The sequence below is a fragment of the Rissa tridactyla genome, chromosome 3 (genome assembly GCF_028500815.1).
Source record: "Rissa tridactyla isolate bRisTri1 chromosome 3, bRisTri1.patW.cur.20221130, whole genome shotgun sequence".
Classification (NCBI taxonomy): domain Eukaryota; kingdom Metazoa; phylum Chordata; class Aves; order Charadriiformes; family Laridae; genus Rissa; species Rissa tridactyla.
Window position 1 is genome coordinate 30439512 of NC_071468.1, and position 18709 is coordinate 30458220.

The window sequence follows — 18709 nt, forward strand, 5'->3', positions numbered from 1 at the left end:
ATAGAAAAAGTAATAGCTCTGGGGCATGTACATTAGAAATCAAGCAAACCTTTGAACTGCTATGAAGACGATATTTGTTACGTGTAAGCTCCAGTGACCTTGACAGCGTCTCTTGAAGATCATTTCCTCTATTCTTAAAACCTAATTCTTACAGTTTCAGAGACTCTCTTGAAATTTTCTGAATAATATTATTCTTCCCTGCTGCTTTTAATGCAGACATGAGTATGTAATTGCATATGTGAGAAATAAGTATAGTTTTAGTGCAGACAGATATCTTTTTTCCAGAGCAACTGTTGTGAGACAGAAATCCCTTTAAGGCACTTTATTCCCATGTTGAGATATTTTTTCTCATGTATTCTTCCTGGAATTTTATTCCATTTGGAGATTGAAATTTCCCTAATCTGTAGCCATAACACCACACTATGGTTTGCAATATAATTAATGCCCAAGAACCACAAAGGCCTTGATACAGTATTCAGCGATTCTCTACTCTCTATTTTTCCTTGTTTCTGTGGTTATGCTCCTGGCTTGGTTAAATTGGTTATTTTCGTTTTCAAAGTGTATTTGCCATAATACAAATGAAAACCAGGGTGCAGTTCGTTAATTTCTTACCAAAGTCATTGACAGGGTGGTAAGTGTGGTAGATCAGTGACATGATGGGATGATTCTATCTATCCCATAATAAGATACGCATTAAAAAGAGTGATTGAAACAGATTGCTGCTTCACCTTGAATGTGTGTGATGAACTTCATATTGTCCAAACTTGTTATTTACTGCCAAAGCTTATATTTGAAACTGTGAAGCAAAGGTATATTTTGTGGAAATTTGATTTTTCCTCAATCTTCTCCATATCTTAGATTCCCGGCAAGAAATTCTTTGTGTCATTTCTAAGAGTACAGCTGGCCAGCTGCAGGCTTTCCAAACTGAACTCGTGGCCTGCTGACGTGCTACTAGCATCAGCCAGTGAAGCTCAGAGAGGTGTCCACAAGTGGCATAAAGATACACGATATCCCAGTCCCACTTGCCAGGGATGGAGAAACATCACTGCCCAGAATTTCTTGCCTCATGTGGCTGAAGTCAGTAGTAGCTTCATATGAGCATCGATTTCATAGAATCATAGAATAGTTTGGGTTGGAAGGGACCATTAAAGGTCATCTAGTTCAACCCCTTGCAATGAGTGGGGACATCTTCAACTAGATCAGGTTGCTCAGAGCCCCATCCAGCCTGGCCTTTAATGTTTCCAGGGATGGGGCATCTACCACCTCTCTGAAACACTCCAGTGTTTCACCACCTGCATCGTAAAAAATTCCTTCCTTGTATCTAGTCTAAATCTTCCCTCTTTTAGTTTAAAGCCATTACCCCTTGTCCTATAGCAACTGCTAAAAAGTTTGTCTCCATCTTTCTTATAAGCCCCCGTTAAGTATTGAAAGGCCACAGTAAGGTCTCCCAGCAGCCTTCTCTTACTCCAGGCTGAAAAACTCAGCAGAGGTGCTCCAGCACTCTGAGGGATTTCTTCTTGTTTTTGTAGAATTAGACCAGCACAATGACAGTGGCTCGGTGTACTGCAAGGATCTGTGAGACCAGAGGAAGCTGTTAGGCACTTTGCAGCAAGGATGGTCTCACCACAGGCACACTCCTGTCCTTTCAGGCTGAGTTGAGTTTTCATTGTCAACCCTTGAAACATGTGCATGCAAACAAGCAGACTTGTTTTCATCCACCCTGTTGTAAATGTCAGGGTTGGGAAAATTTGAGACTTTGACTAAGATGTCTTCAACATGAAAAAGCTGAGGAACTCTGAGCCAGAGGGTAATATAAAGCCTGGTAAAACAGATGTTTGCCATATGTATTTCTTTTTAGCAATTAAGCCAAAGTTTCGTTGCTAATGGCTTTATCAGTGCCTGTGGCAATCCATTCATAGTGTGGCTTTATGGAGATGAAGTTGACAAAATAATCGCATTATGATGATTTACTATGAATGTGCAGCTTTCACAGAACAATACATTGTTTTAATTTTCTCTATGCATTCATAATTTCTTGCTTTTCCCTTTTAAAAGCTCACTTTCTTCAAGACCATTAGAAGCAAAATGAACAAGGTAGTTAATATTGCAGAATTGTATCTTGCAGTATGGAGCAACAGCAGCTGCCACCAGCACATTTAGTTCATCTAATGTGACTCCTTTCATTTTGCAGCCTCTTCCGTTCCTACTGTTATATCACTGAGAATGTTTTCTGAATATTTATATGTTCCTTCTTCAGTTCTGACTTCTCAGGAGTAGAGAGCTGGTCTAGCGGCTAAAACTAGAGACCTGAGAATTGCAAGATACATAAGTTCTTCTACCAAATTTTCTAGAAACTCATGGTGTGGTCCAGGGTTCATCACCTAACCTTTCCATGCCTCAGTTTCCACTCTGTGGTAATCTCAGGATGCTTAATGCAAAGTTCTGTGACAGTGAAGAAATATGACTGAGAACTGATAAAAAAACAATGCTTAAGATCAGCCTAACTTTTAAATTGACTGAACACATAGCACTTCCCTTGGAAGAGTGTTCTGTGCTATACCAGACCTCAGTGTTAGCAGATTTCATCTTGATCATCAGTCTCAAACCTCCTACAGTAATTTGCACCTCTCAGCTCTGGTAACTCTTAAGATAATCATAAACCGTTATCAAAGTCCCTCCCCCCTTAGTTATCACTATCTGAGCCACATTGTCTGTATGAAGTTTCCTTGTGAACCTAAACTCCCTTGTTAAGTCTTGACTTAAGGATGCCAGCAATGTGTCCCCTTCCAGTTTTGCGCTGCAGCAAAGGTTTGAAATAAAATCATTCCCAAATATGAAATTCTAGTTCTAGACAATGATTGTTGGATACAACTGGAGTCAGTGAGCACTGGGAATTTTCCCCCTCCCCTAAATGAGTGAAAAACTGGCAAAATTTTGGCAGCCCTTTGTCGATGACTTATGACAAGCCGGATGCCCGCAGTGTTTGGAAACTGGGTAATAAATAGCAAGTACAAATCAGCACCTACGGAGCGTGCAGCTGGCCTGTTTGCACAGGCAAACAGGCAGAGGCCACACCTGCCTCATGGGTAGGTGCCTCACTGAACGGCTCCCGAAAAATGTGTTCAATTAGAGAGGTGTGTGTTTAAATTGCTGCAGCAACCATCTGCTTACTGTGAAATATGGCTGGAATCCTTAAAGAGGGACCGCGTTTCTGGAGAAAACTTTCAAATATATTAGCCAGAAACATAAGTTTTATAATCTCAGATTTGTGTTCATAGATGACGATAACAGGCAAAGATTTTTTTTACTTTCTAATGAGGGATTTCTAACCTTGTGTTGGGAAGTCATGATGCTGTTTTAGTGGGGGTTTTTTGGCACGCCTCTGTTTTTTTGTGACAGTGAATTGTAGCATCATACATGCGGAATTATGACTTTGCCTTTACACTGTGGGGAAGAAGCCCCGTAAAATGCAGTATCATTCAGTAACACCAAAAAGAACTTAGGAATTACAGGCCAAGTAAATTTCTTTTTGTATAAATGTTCTCTCTTTTCAAGTTTGCTTCAGTGTGAATGTCCCTCTTTAAGGTAAGGCCTTCAATATGGGGAAAATGTCAAGGTAGGTCCATTTTTAGGCCTAATAACCTTGAGGTGTCCCTTCAGTTTCATAATATATTTCCATTAAGTCATCAGTGCATGGCAATGAGCATTTAGCAGATGGGCACGCAAGGGGCTATACTGCATGCTTTTGCATGAAGTGTTACCGCTTAGATGAAACACTGGGGAGTGATTTTGAGACCTCAGACCCTCATGTACCATCGTTAAACATTGCACATTATGTATTCCCCACTTGCTGCAAGCATTTCAGGCATAGGAAGACAGTGGGCTTTCTTCTGAGAGTGATGCCATGGTGATTAATACTGGTGAAAAAAAAAAATATTTAGAAACAGGGAAGAATCCATATTTGTCAGAACCCTTAACATATATGCTTTAGAAAAACTAAGGAAAAATGGATGTGAAGTTTTGGGACAGCCTTTTTATTACAAACAGCCATAACAGTTGAAGTCCAACACAATTTTTTTGCACATGGCCCCTGCCACAGGATATCACAAATTAGAATATTTAATGTCAGCTGGTTCCTAAAAGTTAAACTTTTCTGCTACTGGTTCAAGTGTTAGCCAGGTCGCTGCTGATTGAAAAATATTGACTATTGTCAGGCGATGAAGTTTGAGATCTGAGTTTAGCTTGCAGTAGACAGTTGTGAACAACAGTGCCATAACTGCCTGCAACATAGCTGATACCAATTGGTCTAGCATGTGGCTGGGCACCCCAGAGAAGTCTGTAACGTTTCTGCCTCTTCCCTCAACAAAGTGAAGGACCTTGGTTTCTAAAGCTTCAACTAGCGTGGCACTTTATACAAGCACTAAATTTGCTCAGAGAGTAAGTATATAGCTTTCCAGGAGCTTCTGTTCAGCTTGTATCACAACTTAGAGAAGTCAAGAGTAAGCGAACTGGTATTTTAAAGGATTTCAATGTTGTTTGTTTCAATGAAGAAGGTTCTGTTTTCCCAGAATTTGCTCATTCGGTTAGTCTTATTTTTTGCTTTTTATTCTCTTCAGCGTCAGTGCCTGCAGCAGCTGTTTTTAGCTGTGATTACTACAACACTAGAATTACAGAAGTTTGAAAGCTACTTCCCAGTACTGCAGGTTCCCAAATATTTACAAGTTAAACAACTCTTATTATGCTTCTTTTGATTCTGTACTGGGGATTCAGCAGTATTTGTTTGGTTTTGTTGAGTCCTGGTCTTATAGTACTAAAATCTTTTCATACTGAATAATTAGGTTCATTTAACCATCTGTTAAATGTACATGGTTAAGTGGTGCCCATTGAGATGGAGTGATAAGCAGCCTGAGTATTCCTGCTTTCCTTTTGGGCTTCCTCAGAATAAGACAAATTCTGTTTCACTTTCTGGCTGCTTTAATCTCCAGTGCTATTTTCAGAAAGTAATCTAAACCATTTAGTGAAATCGTCTTATCACGGTTACTTACAGTACATTCTTAAGTGTTCAAACAGAAATATTTTATTTTTGTATTAATGTAGCTAACAAATAGTATTCCTAGGTTGGGCCTGTTTGTGATGTTATTAAAAGCCAGTGGCAAAACACCGGGTAATTGAAGCAGCAGTAGCATCTGGCTCTTTATCAGGCAACGGAGAAGAATTTATCAGAAAAAAAGCAAAGACTTGTTGAACACTGGCAGTCCCTGACTAGTCCCATTCACAGCTGGAGTCCGATGAACACAGAGTATAAGAAGAGCCTTGGCTTTGGGTTTATTTTTCATGCAGAACCTTTTGTATTCGCAGTATACCATGCTAATGCTTGCATAAAGTTAACAACGTCTTACTAGGATGTTCGTCCAAAATAAGCAGCAAAAATTTGTCGCTGTATGTGTTCACCGCTCAGCATACTAGTGCAAAACTTAATTTTTTAGACATATGCACAAATATGCAGATGGTGGACTGAAGCAGCTGAGGTGTAGGCACTTACCTTCAGTAGCGGGACAGGGAAGGCGTTTTTAAATGGTAAGGAATCCTAGCACTTCATTAACTGCTGCTTTCTTGTTGTTATGCTGCTGTGCTGTTACAATGGCTTTTGTTACTCTGGAGGCACAGACCTTGTACTTGTCCTCTCAACAGCATGCTCCAGGACTCATATGCTTAAATTATGCAGGATGACAGGAACACTTAGTCTAAATATTTATGAAAAACCTTAAGCACAGATCTTCCTTGATTTGCATGCAATAATCATGTTTGCAGAGGACCTACAGAAGAAACATTCCCTTTGCTTAATTAGGGAGCATGGAAAAGAAGAAGTTGAAGATTGTAACTGCCCATGACTCCCTGAAGAATTCTGTTTATATTTGACAAAAACAAGAAGAAAGAGAAATTGAATTTGTGCCCTCAGGTCTGCACTAACAGCTCGAGTTCCCAGCAAGATCAGGTTCCTGCTGTGCAAAAAGCCATATAAGTGAGAGACAATCAACAGATCATAGATAATGGTAGACAGAGAGATCACAAGCCATGTATAGGAGAACAAAAATAGGAAGAAAATTAGATGCACAGGGAGGAGAAAATTACTCAAGCTCAAAGCAGATCAGTAGCAGAACCAGGAATGAAACCTGTGTCACTACAAACTCTCCTATGTCTTACTGTGCTCTTTCAGTAAAACCGTGTTCCAAAAAAGCAGTTCCATTGTCTGGAGGAAAGGTGGAAAGGAGATATATTGAGATGCAGAAGTAGTAGGCATGCATGCGTGGTTGTGCAATGCCTTTTTTTTTAGTCTACAATTAGTATAAGTATGTGTATTAGTTTAAAAAAAAAAGCATCTTCAGCTGCTTTCTAAAAAGCTACATGTATCTTTATTCTTAACTGTCTTTGCAAAGGCTTAAAAATAATCATTAGACTTCAAAATATGATCTCTTACCAATCAGTCGTCTTACAATTAAACCATCACTGTGTAACTTTCTCCGTTTGTATAAGGTGAGAACTGCTATACCATTTCTTTGTATGAAAGCCTGTCATATGCATCATCCATGTCACACTAAAAGCTTTATTCTTAATAAGCTAGAGATCATCATCAAAGACCATGAGTTTCCCCGAAATGTTTTGAAGAAGGCAGTTTTGCCAAAAACTCTGTAGCATTCCTGCTTTACAGCCTATAATGCAAGCCATTCTAGCATATAGCCGAGTCTTGCAATGATGCTCCCACTGTACGTGCTTGCCATTACCTTTCATGCTGTGGTGTTTCTTCGCATCCAGTGTCACAATGCACATGCCCATGCCTCCTTGACAGAGGAGGGGCTCAGAATCACAAGATATTGCTATATGTTTACAATTTCATAACATTCTCGGGAAGGTTTCCATAATGTGTTACTTTTCTGTAATTAAGTTGGGTAGGTGACTGTAGGCAGAATAAAACGATGGAAGGTCAGTCAGTCAGTATTTATTCAGGATACGTGGCAGAGATGTGAGTCTTGAAATATTTAATTATATGATTCACCTACTCACTCGCATCAGGGTCTCCTTTTATTCCTTGTCTTTGTGATTACTTCAAGAATGTAAGGCAAAGTAAATCTGTTGATCTTTTACAGAATAAATCTGGTCAAATATCTGTGCACTGCTAGACTGTCTGTATTTGGGTAGTTTTTCAGTGATTTATGGGTGTCTTCTGGAAGCCACTGGAATTCTAGGGACACGTGCCCTAGACTTACCAACTCTCCTGCATCACTTTTTTCTCTTCTTTGCAAGTCAGATCCATTTTCTGGGTATAGCCCGTCCTTTGTGCTAAAGTGCTAGTGATCAGGAAGACAAAGAAGGCTTCTACGCATGTATTTGAGGACTCACCAGCAGGTGGTTTAGCGTGTCACAGATGCACCAGCCCTGACTGCTGCAACTCTGCTGTAACAACAACAGTTAATATGCAATTTCAGGAGAACACAACCGAAAATGGACTAATTTTGGATGTGTGCCAGGATGTAAGAGCAGAGGTGACACTGGTCATCATGGCCTTAGAGCAGTTGAGAATATCAATGGAGGCTTGCCAATAAAATGTGAATTAGAGAGGTACGCATAAAATCTGCACTGCAGAGTGGATCATAAAATTTGCAGTGGGAATAGCATTGTGCAGGTGAAGGGTATTTTCATGTGATTATTCCATTGCTTCCTCTTCCCGTATTTCCTCCCCACCTCAAGAAGAAATATAAAATAGTTTGCAATGTAGTTAAACCCTCAAAGAAACCTACCATAAGGGGAAAATATAGTGTAGAAATTCAGAAGTTGGCACTCTTCCCCTCTGTCATGGTATAACCCCAAGCGACAATCAGAACCACACAGCCGTTCGCTCACTCCCTGTACCCCAGTGGGGTAGGGGAGAAGAATCGGAAAAAAGGAAACTTCAAATGTTGAAATTAAGACAGTTTAATAGAACAATAATGGAAGAGAAGATGATAATAATAACAGCAATGATAAAAGGATATACAAAGACGATTGGTTGCCCAGCCTGTCCCAAGCACTGATCATGGATTCCTGACACCCAGCCAACCTCCTTTATATACTGAGCATGACACCTATGGTATGGAATATTCTTTTGGCCAGCTTGTCCTCTTTATGCTCTCAGCTCTGTGGGAAGCTGAAAAAGTCCTTGACTTGATATAAGCATTACCTAGCAACAACTAAATTAATGTGTTATTATTCTCATACTAAATCCAAAACACAGCAGCTACTAGGAAAATTAACTCTATCCCAGCTGAAACCAGACACCCTGGAATTTTTTTCATTCTAAAAAATGCATGTATTCTACCATAGTATACCTTATGTGCGGTGGTTATGTCATGATTAAGTCCTAATGGAAGCAAGCCCCAATAAGGTGGACACGATGGATTTTGAGGGTAAAGGACTAACCTCAGGTGGGAAGCTGTAGTGCTGACCTCCCCTGCAGCTCATGTGAAATCTATCGCCATCGATGTTTTACACGGAGATAACTCTCGTGCTTTAGCAATCAGGCTATGAACTAAGCAGGTTTGGTGTATATTTAGCTTTAGTACTGTGTACTCATTCATGCTAAAACCATACCCAAGTATGGCCATAGGGGACAACTTCTTCTGGTGAGGTTCGTTGCCCAGACTGCGAACACGAGGTGATTGTCAGTAAGCCTGCAGAGCTTTGGTATTGTTTGCCTTGCTGTTTGTTTTGTTGTGGTGGTTTTGGGGTGTAGGATGGGAGAAAGGCTGCACAAAAGTGAAATACTAAGGCTGGCATCCTGGCCATGTAGTCATTATGTGTTTGTATCCCCTAATTGTTTAGGTTGTTCCTCCTTCCTACCTGACCCATTTCACATTCCTAGTAAAGATACATACTATTTCAGTATAAAAGTGGTTTCACTTTACTGGATCACAAATGATCCCTTTTAAAATTCATAGTTCTGTAAATTACCTTGGTGTTTACTAAATGACTGTGTTCTTCCATAACAGATTAAATTGTGGACTGCATAGGTTGGCATGCTTTCCAAATACTGTTTCACAATCTGTTATCATCTTCATTGAGTGGAGTTTTTTTCCACTGCTTTCTCTTAATCTGGTGTTCTTTACATCTAATGAAAGCATAATGTAGGAGCACAAAATCTCACCCCCTGCTTGGAAGTAATGAATATTGGTATACTTGTAAAAACTACTTGGATTCAAAACACTTTTTATCATCATAACCTCAGTTGAATATACTGCAGCTCATCGCTGATCTGTTGTAACCCTTCCATGTGTGAATAGAGCAATAAACATGCTGAAAAAATTAAATAACTTATATAAAGTTATTCTGATACCATATATTTCATATATATTTCATATATTTCATTCTAGGACATACTTCTAATACTGATACACATTCTCAGGGCATGCAAATACTGTGAAGAGGCATCACCAGGATAAATGGAAAGACAGGCCTGAAGTGTTCTGCTTCTCAGACTGTTTCTTTCACAGTATTCATGCTGAATTTCTGTGTATATAGAATGAGTTATATGCGAAAGTGAGTGCTTGTTACAGTTGGTCTCAACTTTTTAGAAACTACTATACCTATGTGAAAAGAGATCTAATCATTGGTGCAAAGTGATCTCTGCCTATACTGCGTTTTTTGTTATCATAATAAAGAGAGGTGACTGAGAGGACAGTGATACATGAGGTTAGCCACATGACCTTGTGCTTCAAACCATTGTATGATGTCTTGAGTTTTCAAATTTCTTGAACAAAATAATCTGAAGATCTTACCAGTGATGAGGTAAATACAAGATATTTGAACTCTGCTCATCCTGATCTAAGAATTTCTGCTTGATGAAGAAATGCGGGAATCATTTATTTCTTAGTGAAGCAAAATTTTGGATAAAATTAAATGATACCGTGTAATACGTATGAGAAGGTGCAACTCTTACGGAGCGTCCTGTTCCAGCTGCACTGCTGTTCTGTGCCCCTGTAGCTGCACACCAAAAGCTGCAGCAGCTTCCTGCCCAGATTTCAGGTTACTGTCATGTGTTTGATGTGCTGCTGATACAGCCCAGCGCTGCACTGGAAGGGTTCTCTGGTGAAGCTCCTCAAACAAATTACAAACTCCAGGATTTCAGTGTGGGCTTGAAAATATATCAAGAGGCATCATTGACGGAAAATTGCAGTAAAGTTAAAGATGTTTCATTCAGTGATATAGAAATATAGAATAGAAATATATATATAGATATATATAATATAGATATAGAAATATAGAAAGACCAATCTGCATCTGCTTTTCTGTGGTGACAGTATCTCGGACTGTGAAAATCATGGGTGAGCTTTGTATATATTTTGTGTCAAAAGGTCCACTTACTGAAAACTATCATAGCATGATCTTTTTTTCTTCCAACATGTTGGTTCATTGTTATAATAATCATTTCTGGCCTCACTTACTTGTATTGGCTGTCTGTTGTGGGTTAGCTCCTCATTCTGTTAAACTAACAAATCTGTTAATTGATTTAAAGAGGATTCCTATAGTTACATCTAAACAGTATATTGTGAAATTGTAGGAAAATCAAACTAAAATACAAAACCTAGGCTTTTGTGACATTGCTGTTTTCTAGCCGCCACCTCCCATCTTTCTTTCACCTCCTCTGAGTAGGTTTTGAACCCACTGGACAATTCCAGCCCAATTTAGTGGAGCTATTGAGTTTGCAAAGGACTTGAAAGTGTTTCAGCTATTTTCTGCAAATTAAATGAAAACAAATAACGGAGTAGAGAGATATAAGCCTTAGTGTCTCCAAACTGGAGAATTAATTTAATCCTTATTAGGCCGAAGAGACTGCACCAAGCCTCTTGGCCTCATGACACAGCTGATGAGGTGCCCAAGCTTTGCTGAGTTCCCTGATTTGGAGCACCCTCTATCAGGTGCCTTCTTGCAAGGATTTGTGTGACTTTTCAATACCGAAGGTTCCTGTCATTCACGTTTGGTTTGTGTGATTAATGTAAGGAATGGCAAGTTCTAACTTTCTTAATGTATTTTCAGTAAGAAGAACATGAACTTAGATTTCTTTTTTCATTGTTGCAATTCATATAGCGTCATTTAGTAATCATTAACAGACAAGGTTGGTGATCCTTAACACTGGAAAGCTTATTAAAAGCACGTTTTGGAGGGTTTTTTTAAGCTCTAGTCTGTGACTGCAGGTAGAAAATTAATTTTTTATTGAATGGTAGTGAAAGTAAAACCAGTTCAGAAAAACACTGTTTAATGTGTGCTTATTAATAGCACATGAAGTTCATTTTGATCTTTTAGAAATTATGTGAAGATATTTAAGAAAAAAAAGCATTTTAACTCATAAAACAAAATCTCTTCGTCCAGAGTTGCACAGGCCAACTAAGAAAGCTGTTTAAATGGTGTTTTATGAAGCGATAGTCTTCTAGAAATTTCCAGTGTCTTTAGCTTTTCAAACAGAAGCAGTAATCTTTGAATAAAATAAAACATGACTTTGACTTAAAAACTTTAATCCTTGATGGGTAGTAGGTCATGTTAATATTTATTAATTCAAGGGGTTCTATTTCTGTAGCATTAAGTGGTACATCTAATCAGATCGTATCGCCCACATGAAGCAAGCCCACCATGTCTCCAGGATAAGCAGGTTACACTATGTCAAGACGCTCAGACGAGAGACCTATGAAGCATTCACACTGCTAGAAAAAATAAAAGATCAACTAGCCAGCACATTTCCTGCACAAGATGTTGTGAGTCACTGTGCCTTCTCACTACCAGAGATAGCGTGCTGGTGGAGAAGCCATCTTTCAGATGTTATTTAGAATTGGAGTCACGTCGGTTTTAGTCATTAGAAGTGCCGTGGCAGTGCTGCTGCTCTTTGTCAGATGGAGTCGGGCTGCCCACATGCTGCCTGCAGTAGAGCAGTTTCAGTGCAGTGTGGAATTTGGCACCTATTGTTGGCAGCTCTTGGGTAGCTGCTGTGCCCCTGCTCTCATGTAGCATTGACGCGTGCTGAACACAAGGTGTCTGAGCAGTCTAGAGAGAGAAAAAGTAGCATCTGAAACCTAATGAAATTTGTGTGTTTGGGTGGACAGCTGTGGTTTTGGGGGTTCTTTTTTTCCTAACAATCCTCGTTTCTTCAGTCATCTGAAATTGAAAACTCTTACCTGGAAAAAAGTTTGAAAAGTTAAAAATAATATGTCCCAAAGTCTCAGGAACTTCAGGCTAAATAAACACAATCATACCCATTTAATTACTGCATTTTTAATGATGCATTTGCCAGCCAATCTAAGTATTTTTCCTTTTTTCATCATGATTTTTTTAATGTTCAGAGCTGGATAATAGTTGCACTCTGTTTCCTTTATATACTCTCCTTACCTTGTTAATCTTCTTGCTTTTCTCAGCTTCTCTGCTAGGAGACAGCCACAACCCTTCATACTTTCATCCTGAGCCCTCATGATGCAACTATATATTGGTTCATGCTGTTGGCCTATAGAGTATTCACAGTGGAATTACATTAAAATAGCAATAGTAGCAGAAATGTGGCCAGACCTGTTTCATCTTAGCAGATAGGCCTTGCAAAATAGTCATTGCTTCAGGAAGAAAGTGCCTAAGTTGCTAAGGAGGGTTTCTCAAATAAATCTTTCTGTTGAAAAGAAGCACTTGTTATGAAGTCTACCTTTTGTCTTGTATGGCTTAATCCACTCACTTTTGTTCCCTGTGATTTATTTAATCTCCATTCGTCAGTTGGTTAGTTAGAGACTTGCTTAGCATACCCTTGCAATCTTAGATTGCTCCATACTTGTCCTGTTAATAAATTGGGTGATTTACATCTATACTGCCAAAAAGACATGGAATTGTTTATAAATCTGAGAAAGTAAAAACTTGTATTTCCTTCTTTGGTCTTGCTAGGCTTTTAAATCTAAGCAAAAACCCTTGTGTGTTGTTTCAGAATGTTTGGGATTCGAAGTTCTACTGGAAGTACAGTTAGTTTTTATCAATACAATTTAGGTACAGCGGTGTTGGGACAGTTTTTCAGATGTACTCATCTGCACTCTTTTTCACCTAAAACTTTCACAAATCTTTGTGATGGTTCTCTGGAAAAAGTAGCTATTGGGAATTAATTGCGCCTGATAGGATTTGAGGAATTTATCATCTTATTCTTATGCTGAAACTAATTTCAGCAAGGAAATAACACTTTTCACAAATACGTTCAGTATGAAAACCTGAAAATAATATATATTGTATTTGTTCTTAGCTAGTCCAGAGCTTATTTGCCCTGGAGAGCTAGTAGTGAAAGTGTGAGTGTAATCACATTTCTCTTGCAGAGTTCTGAATTTGAATTTTACTTTCTATAGGTATTCACTTACTTCTACTTTAGTGACTATTCTTCTAGCAAATTCATTGTGTGAGTGTATAAAAATACTACAGTAGGACATGGGGAACAAGAATAATGTAGATGTAATTGCAATGTAATGCATTTAAAAATACATATGGAATTTCATTCTTATTTTGCAGTATTTGCCCAGATGACTGGGAAAAAACGTAAAGCCCAAAGCCATGTCCCTCACACTTTAAGGAGTTCGGAGTATATGGGTCACATGCACTTTATGTCCAGTCTTTATGTACAAAGTAAATACTACAAATGTAAACATGTTTGTTAAGTCCATATTCCTTTCCTTTTAATGGAATTTTGTAGATAGAGGATGTGGATTTTTTGTTGCCTGTACTTAGAAAGGAGTTGGTTTACAAGTGACAGTCTCTTGCATTTATATAGACCTTTTTTTCCCTATATCTGTAAAGTTCTTACAAACAATGTAGGTGAAGGTTGCTCTGACCATTTTTCAGTTGTGAGAAAGAAATTTGTTTTAGTGCCTCAGTAGAGCTCATGAAGGAAATACACTTATGTATATATTTTATTGGAGAATCTACCTACATTGACTGGAAGGCATATATCCCATTTGCAATACATTACTGTACTTTATGATGTGTCACTTTATGATTTTATCATTTTATTTTGCAAGTCAAATAGCTAGTCTATATTTCTGGTATCATCTTAATTTCAGACATGCAGGATGGACACGAAGCTAGTTTTTAATGTGTCAGTGTTCTTCTGTTAAGTATCACTCAGGTAACTATTAGATTTCATGAAACAAAGAAAAAAGAGACAATGTAAAGGAAAATATTTTTTCCACTTCCCTGAACCTGTACATGCTTGAAATACACTGCTAACATGGAAAACATGAACAGTGCAGGTCTCAAGGGAATGACCATGGGGAATGTTTTCCCCTGTAGCCTTAAGGTTTTTTACATGTAAGTGGTCACAGATAGTCACTGGTATGAGTGCCCTGAGGACAATGAGTCGGCCTCCCCAAGGCTGTCTCTAGTTAATATATCTTATCCCACCACAATGTGTACAGTTGCACTTTGTTGGCCCAACTTCGCTGAAAGAGCAAGGTGCTTTAGACTTCCATGGGAAAATCCTGATGCCGTTGAAATAAAGAAGAGTTCCGAGGTGGATTTCTTTGGAGACAGAATTTCACTTTGCCGTGGTGCTTTGAATGACATTCGGCTGCATTAGGAAATCTGAGTTGCCAATGTGGAGCTCAAGGATTTTGGACTGAGAGGTGTTGTGAGGTCTACCTCTGATTTTAAAGCTGAGTGTAGCCAGATATAAAAAAACAGTTAACTTAGAGTTGAAACAGTAGGCTATATTGTGGGGAAATCAGTTCACTCTGTGCCTCTGAAATGAGATATCATTATGTTCAAATCTAAGAGGAAAGAGCCGTACCACCTACTATGCCAAAGCCTTTTCTAAACTAGTTGTAATCTCAGCTTCCTGCTTTATCATCATACTGCTATTCCTTCGCCTGTCAGAGACCAGTGAGTCTTTGGGAATTCATTTATAGTGCTGCTTCTGTGGCCTCTCCTGAACTCATTTATAGTACTTGCTCCTGTAGCTTCTCTCATACGTCTGTTATTCTTTGTGTGAAGTAGCTCCTCTTTTATTTCAATCATTCCAGAAAATTCAGCCTTTCGGGGGGATGGAGAGGAGGGAGAGCACCTTTTATTTTACTGTGCTGTTTCACCATTCACCTTATTTGTATTTTTCTTCTCAGAAAACCAAAAGGGATGTAAATAACTTTGATCAAGACTTTACACGAGAAGAACCAGTATTAACGCTAGTGGATGAGACAATTATAAAACAAATCAATCAAGAAGAATTTAAAGGGTTCTCTTATTTTGGAGAAGAGCTACTGCCATAGACAACGTTAGGCTGACAGATGAACGATGCTGCAAGAAGTGATTCTGAAGAGATCGTCAAATTCCTGAGACTCAGTAGATCAAAAACTGCTTCTCTTACCCTGAGCCCATATCCCCAGTTAAAGTATATATTTATTGTTGGTTTTTTTCTTTAATCTTCTGACCTGAAAGCACTCTTAATTTCTGTCTCACAAAGCAATGCAAAATAATTTTGTATCAGAAATTGTAGATGTAACACACTGCCGTATATTTGCAACTTTTCTTTTATTCCTAAGATCTCCCCAGAGGACAAAATTACATCTTCTCCATGGAAAATGAAGCCATGCTATTAAAAGCAATTTAGCAGATTACGTTCCGTAATTGTCGTATGTATTTAAGCTAAGGACGTGAGAACTGTTTCTTCTGCGCTGTTGGTTAAGGTGAGATCTGTATTTAGGTATGGAACAAATAAGTAATACATTGCCCTTTGGTAAGCAAAGAAGTCTACCTTCATGGATGTGTAATGAATTACAAATTTATTGTGGTGAGGTACAAACTTAAAATAAAGCTGTCCAGAAAAAGAAGCACATCAATTACAACTTTTGATGAAGTTCCTCATGCAATTTACAAAAAACTCTTAGGAATAAGAAGAGTCACAAAGATAACTGAAATTTTATTTAAAGCAAGAAATAGATACTATATGGATAGTTATTAAAGGGCTAAAGAATAAAAAGCCTATAGTACTTTAGCATAGCTATACATAGGCATTTTACAGTTTTTCAGGCAATTGGGTGTACTATCCATGTTACCAAATTTAGTATCCATTTAAATGAACCATTAATGTGATGGCAAGCTTGCAAATGTTTACAGTTAATTTTATGTTAAAAATTAATTATAAACATTATCAATTTGCCTTTTCCATTGTAGCTAAGTTGATAAATAATTTCTTATTTATATTTATTTTCTCAGCAGTGTGTTACTTTTGCACACTTTTACAAAACCATAATACTACTGTGTTTGTTGTTTTTTATGTTTAAAATCTAAAGAGAAATCTGCTTTTAGAAGACACAAAATAAGGCTACACATGCATTATGTGGAAGTGTGTTAAAAAACTGAAGATCAAACATTCACAAACTGACATTATTGAAAGCTGTAAATTGAATTTTTTTGTGTATGAATTGAAATGGTAACTCATGTGGACAATATTACTAATGTGAAGTTACCTCCTGTAGATACGCTAACAGTGTTATGTACTTATATTTCCAGGAGTACCCTGTGGTTTGGGTTTTGTTTTTTTTTTTTGTGTACATGTATCGCTGAGGTCATTTTATTATATATTTTACTGGACTGAGTGAGCGGTCATTGGAATCCATTTTAATTGTTGCACATGGATTTCCAGCTGCACAAAAATATATATACTTGTGATTGGCAAAGTGGCACTAAAGAAGCTTTTTTGCCTTTTGTACAGGTGAGATTTTGTATATAGTGTTTGCTGCAAGGCCTGTGGAATTCATTGAATATAGAGGTATCAACTGCTGCATGTTCAGGCATACTATTAAAATGTTAGTCTATGAAAGAATAATTATAATAATGTCCATGTGCAATACTCTTGTATGTGTATTGGTTCAAGTTACTGTCAGAGAGATGAGGTTTTTGTTATAAAAGATGTAGACATATATTAAGCTATACTAAATCTCTTGTATAGTTCTCTTCAACTCTATTATGACATGATAGAGCTCAGAAAGAGAAAGGAATGTTACAAATCATGGTGGACAAAGTGTGAATCATTGGCTTTAAGAGATAATCTCGGTCTCAAGCAGATGAGTTAGTTTGTGTCAGTTTTGCGTCTGGCTGCTCATAGCCTGTTACTGATGACAACATTCAGTTCCATTTTGTTTTGTTTTTAAAACTCAGGTGTAATTATTATATATATTCTTATGATGATTTCAAAATATTAAATATTATGATATATCAATTAATGTGTTGTCTGGCCTACAGGTGTAATAATGGATCAAGCCTTTAGTTTAATTTAATTTATCTTCAGTAATCTTTTGTACTGGGAAAAGACTAGCTTCTGGAGCTGAGTACCAGCACAGAAACATCTTAATGATTGCATCATCTCAATGTTTAAATTTCTTTCTCTTTTAGAAATATATTGTAGAACTGCCCATCAATTTGTGTCTCGCCACTGGCTCTGTTTATTTCTCATCACAGTTAGCTTTTGACATCCAGGCAAGAACTGATCACAATGCTAAAGCGTTCTTTTCCATAGGTGAGTAGACTGGCTAGGAAGACAAGTTATCAGGTAGTGCACTACTGTTTGTACAACAAGAGGCCTTTACAGAAAACTCTGAGCATTTATTTTGAAGGAATAAAAGCCTCCCATAAAGCTTTTGTAAGCAAGCTGTGTAGTCTGCATTCCCGTTTCTAACGTGAAGATAATTAGCAAATGTTTATATTTCAGGCCTCAGCACCTGCAGTGTTTGCTAGGATGCTAAGAGAAAAGTGAAGGAGATAAAAACTTTTGCATGGGCAGATATTTCTTCAATATAAACAGTTAGATCCTCTGCATTGGGTTTACATCAGAAGGTTTGTCTGTTACCTTGAACATTTTTTAAAGATAATTCTTAAAAATGGACATTCTGTTACATTTCTGCCTGTCCTGTAAAATCTTTCTTGTTCCTTCTTTGTAAAATGAGTGCAAAATGCCAAAAAGATTATTAATAATAACAATAATGATAAAGAATCAATTGTTTCTTGTTTTTCCTCCCAAATAGACTTTATTAAGAAATGGAAACACGTTTTTCTCCATAGGGTGAAAAATAATTCTCTCCAAAAAAGGCTTACAAATTACCTCTTTTTAAATTATGTGCAGAATAGTTCTGGCTAAATATAAAATGTATTCAGTTGGGGGGGTAGTTTTTTTTTATTGTGAGGATTTATTTGTACAGAATTTTTTTCTTATGGATGTAATTTGAATCTCTTGCCATTCATTAGTGTTATTTCATCGTAAACATTATTACTGTGCCAAATGTACTGTATTCAAAAGGATGTGAATGTGTATTGTTTCGGAACCTAATAAATACAATGATGTTAAATCTTATTTTTTTCCCCAAAGTTTTCCTGTGTATTTCCTAATGAGGAAGAAAGAAAGATGAAGGATGAATATTTTTCCTGTTACATGCTGTACGAAATATCATGAGCTTACCTTTTAGGAGTGGATATTTTTCAAAGGAAGGATTTGCTAACAAGAGCCTCATCTGTGAAACGTTAAATACTCCAAGAGAAACACAGGTAAACAGTGTGTGAACGCAATTTATCTTGGGCAATGTAACATTTACCTCGAAAACACCAAGCAAGTGAGTTTACAGACTTTTTCTGCTTATGAACTAACTAATGGTCACTAAGTCCTGACTGATCCCAGCGTTCTGCTTAG

General features: G+C 37.7%; 1 protein-coding gene across 2 annotated transcripts in view; it reads left to right on the forward strand.

The window, feature by feature from the left end:
* PRKCE (protein kinase C epsilon) overlaps positions 1-18376 on the forward strand; it is a 299087-nt gene extending 280711 nt beyond the window's left edge. Inside the window, exons 15-16 of one of the 2 annotated variants that reach the window (XR_008465766.1) lie at positions 15150-15713; positions 17422-18376. Coding sequence is in view for 1 of the 2 variants with exons in the window: in XM_054197203.1 (XP_054053178.1) it covers positions 15150-15296 (147 nt within the window). In the remaining variant the exon portion in view is untranslated. Of the gene's footprint in view, positions 1-15149 lie in introns of both variants that reach the window. The other variant, XM_054197203.1, reaches the window with a different exon arrangement.
* Positions 18377-18709: the final 333 nt, after the last annotated feature.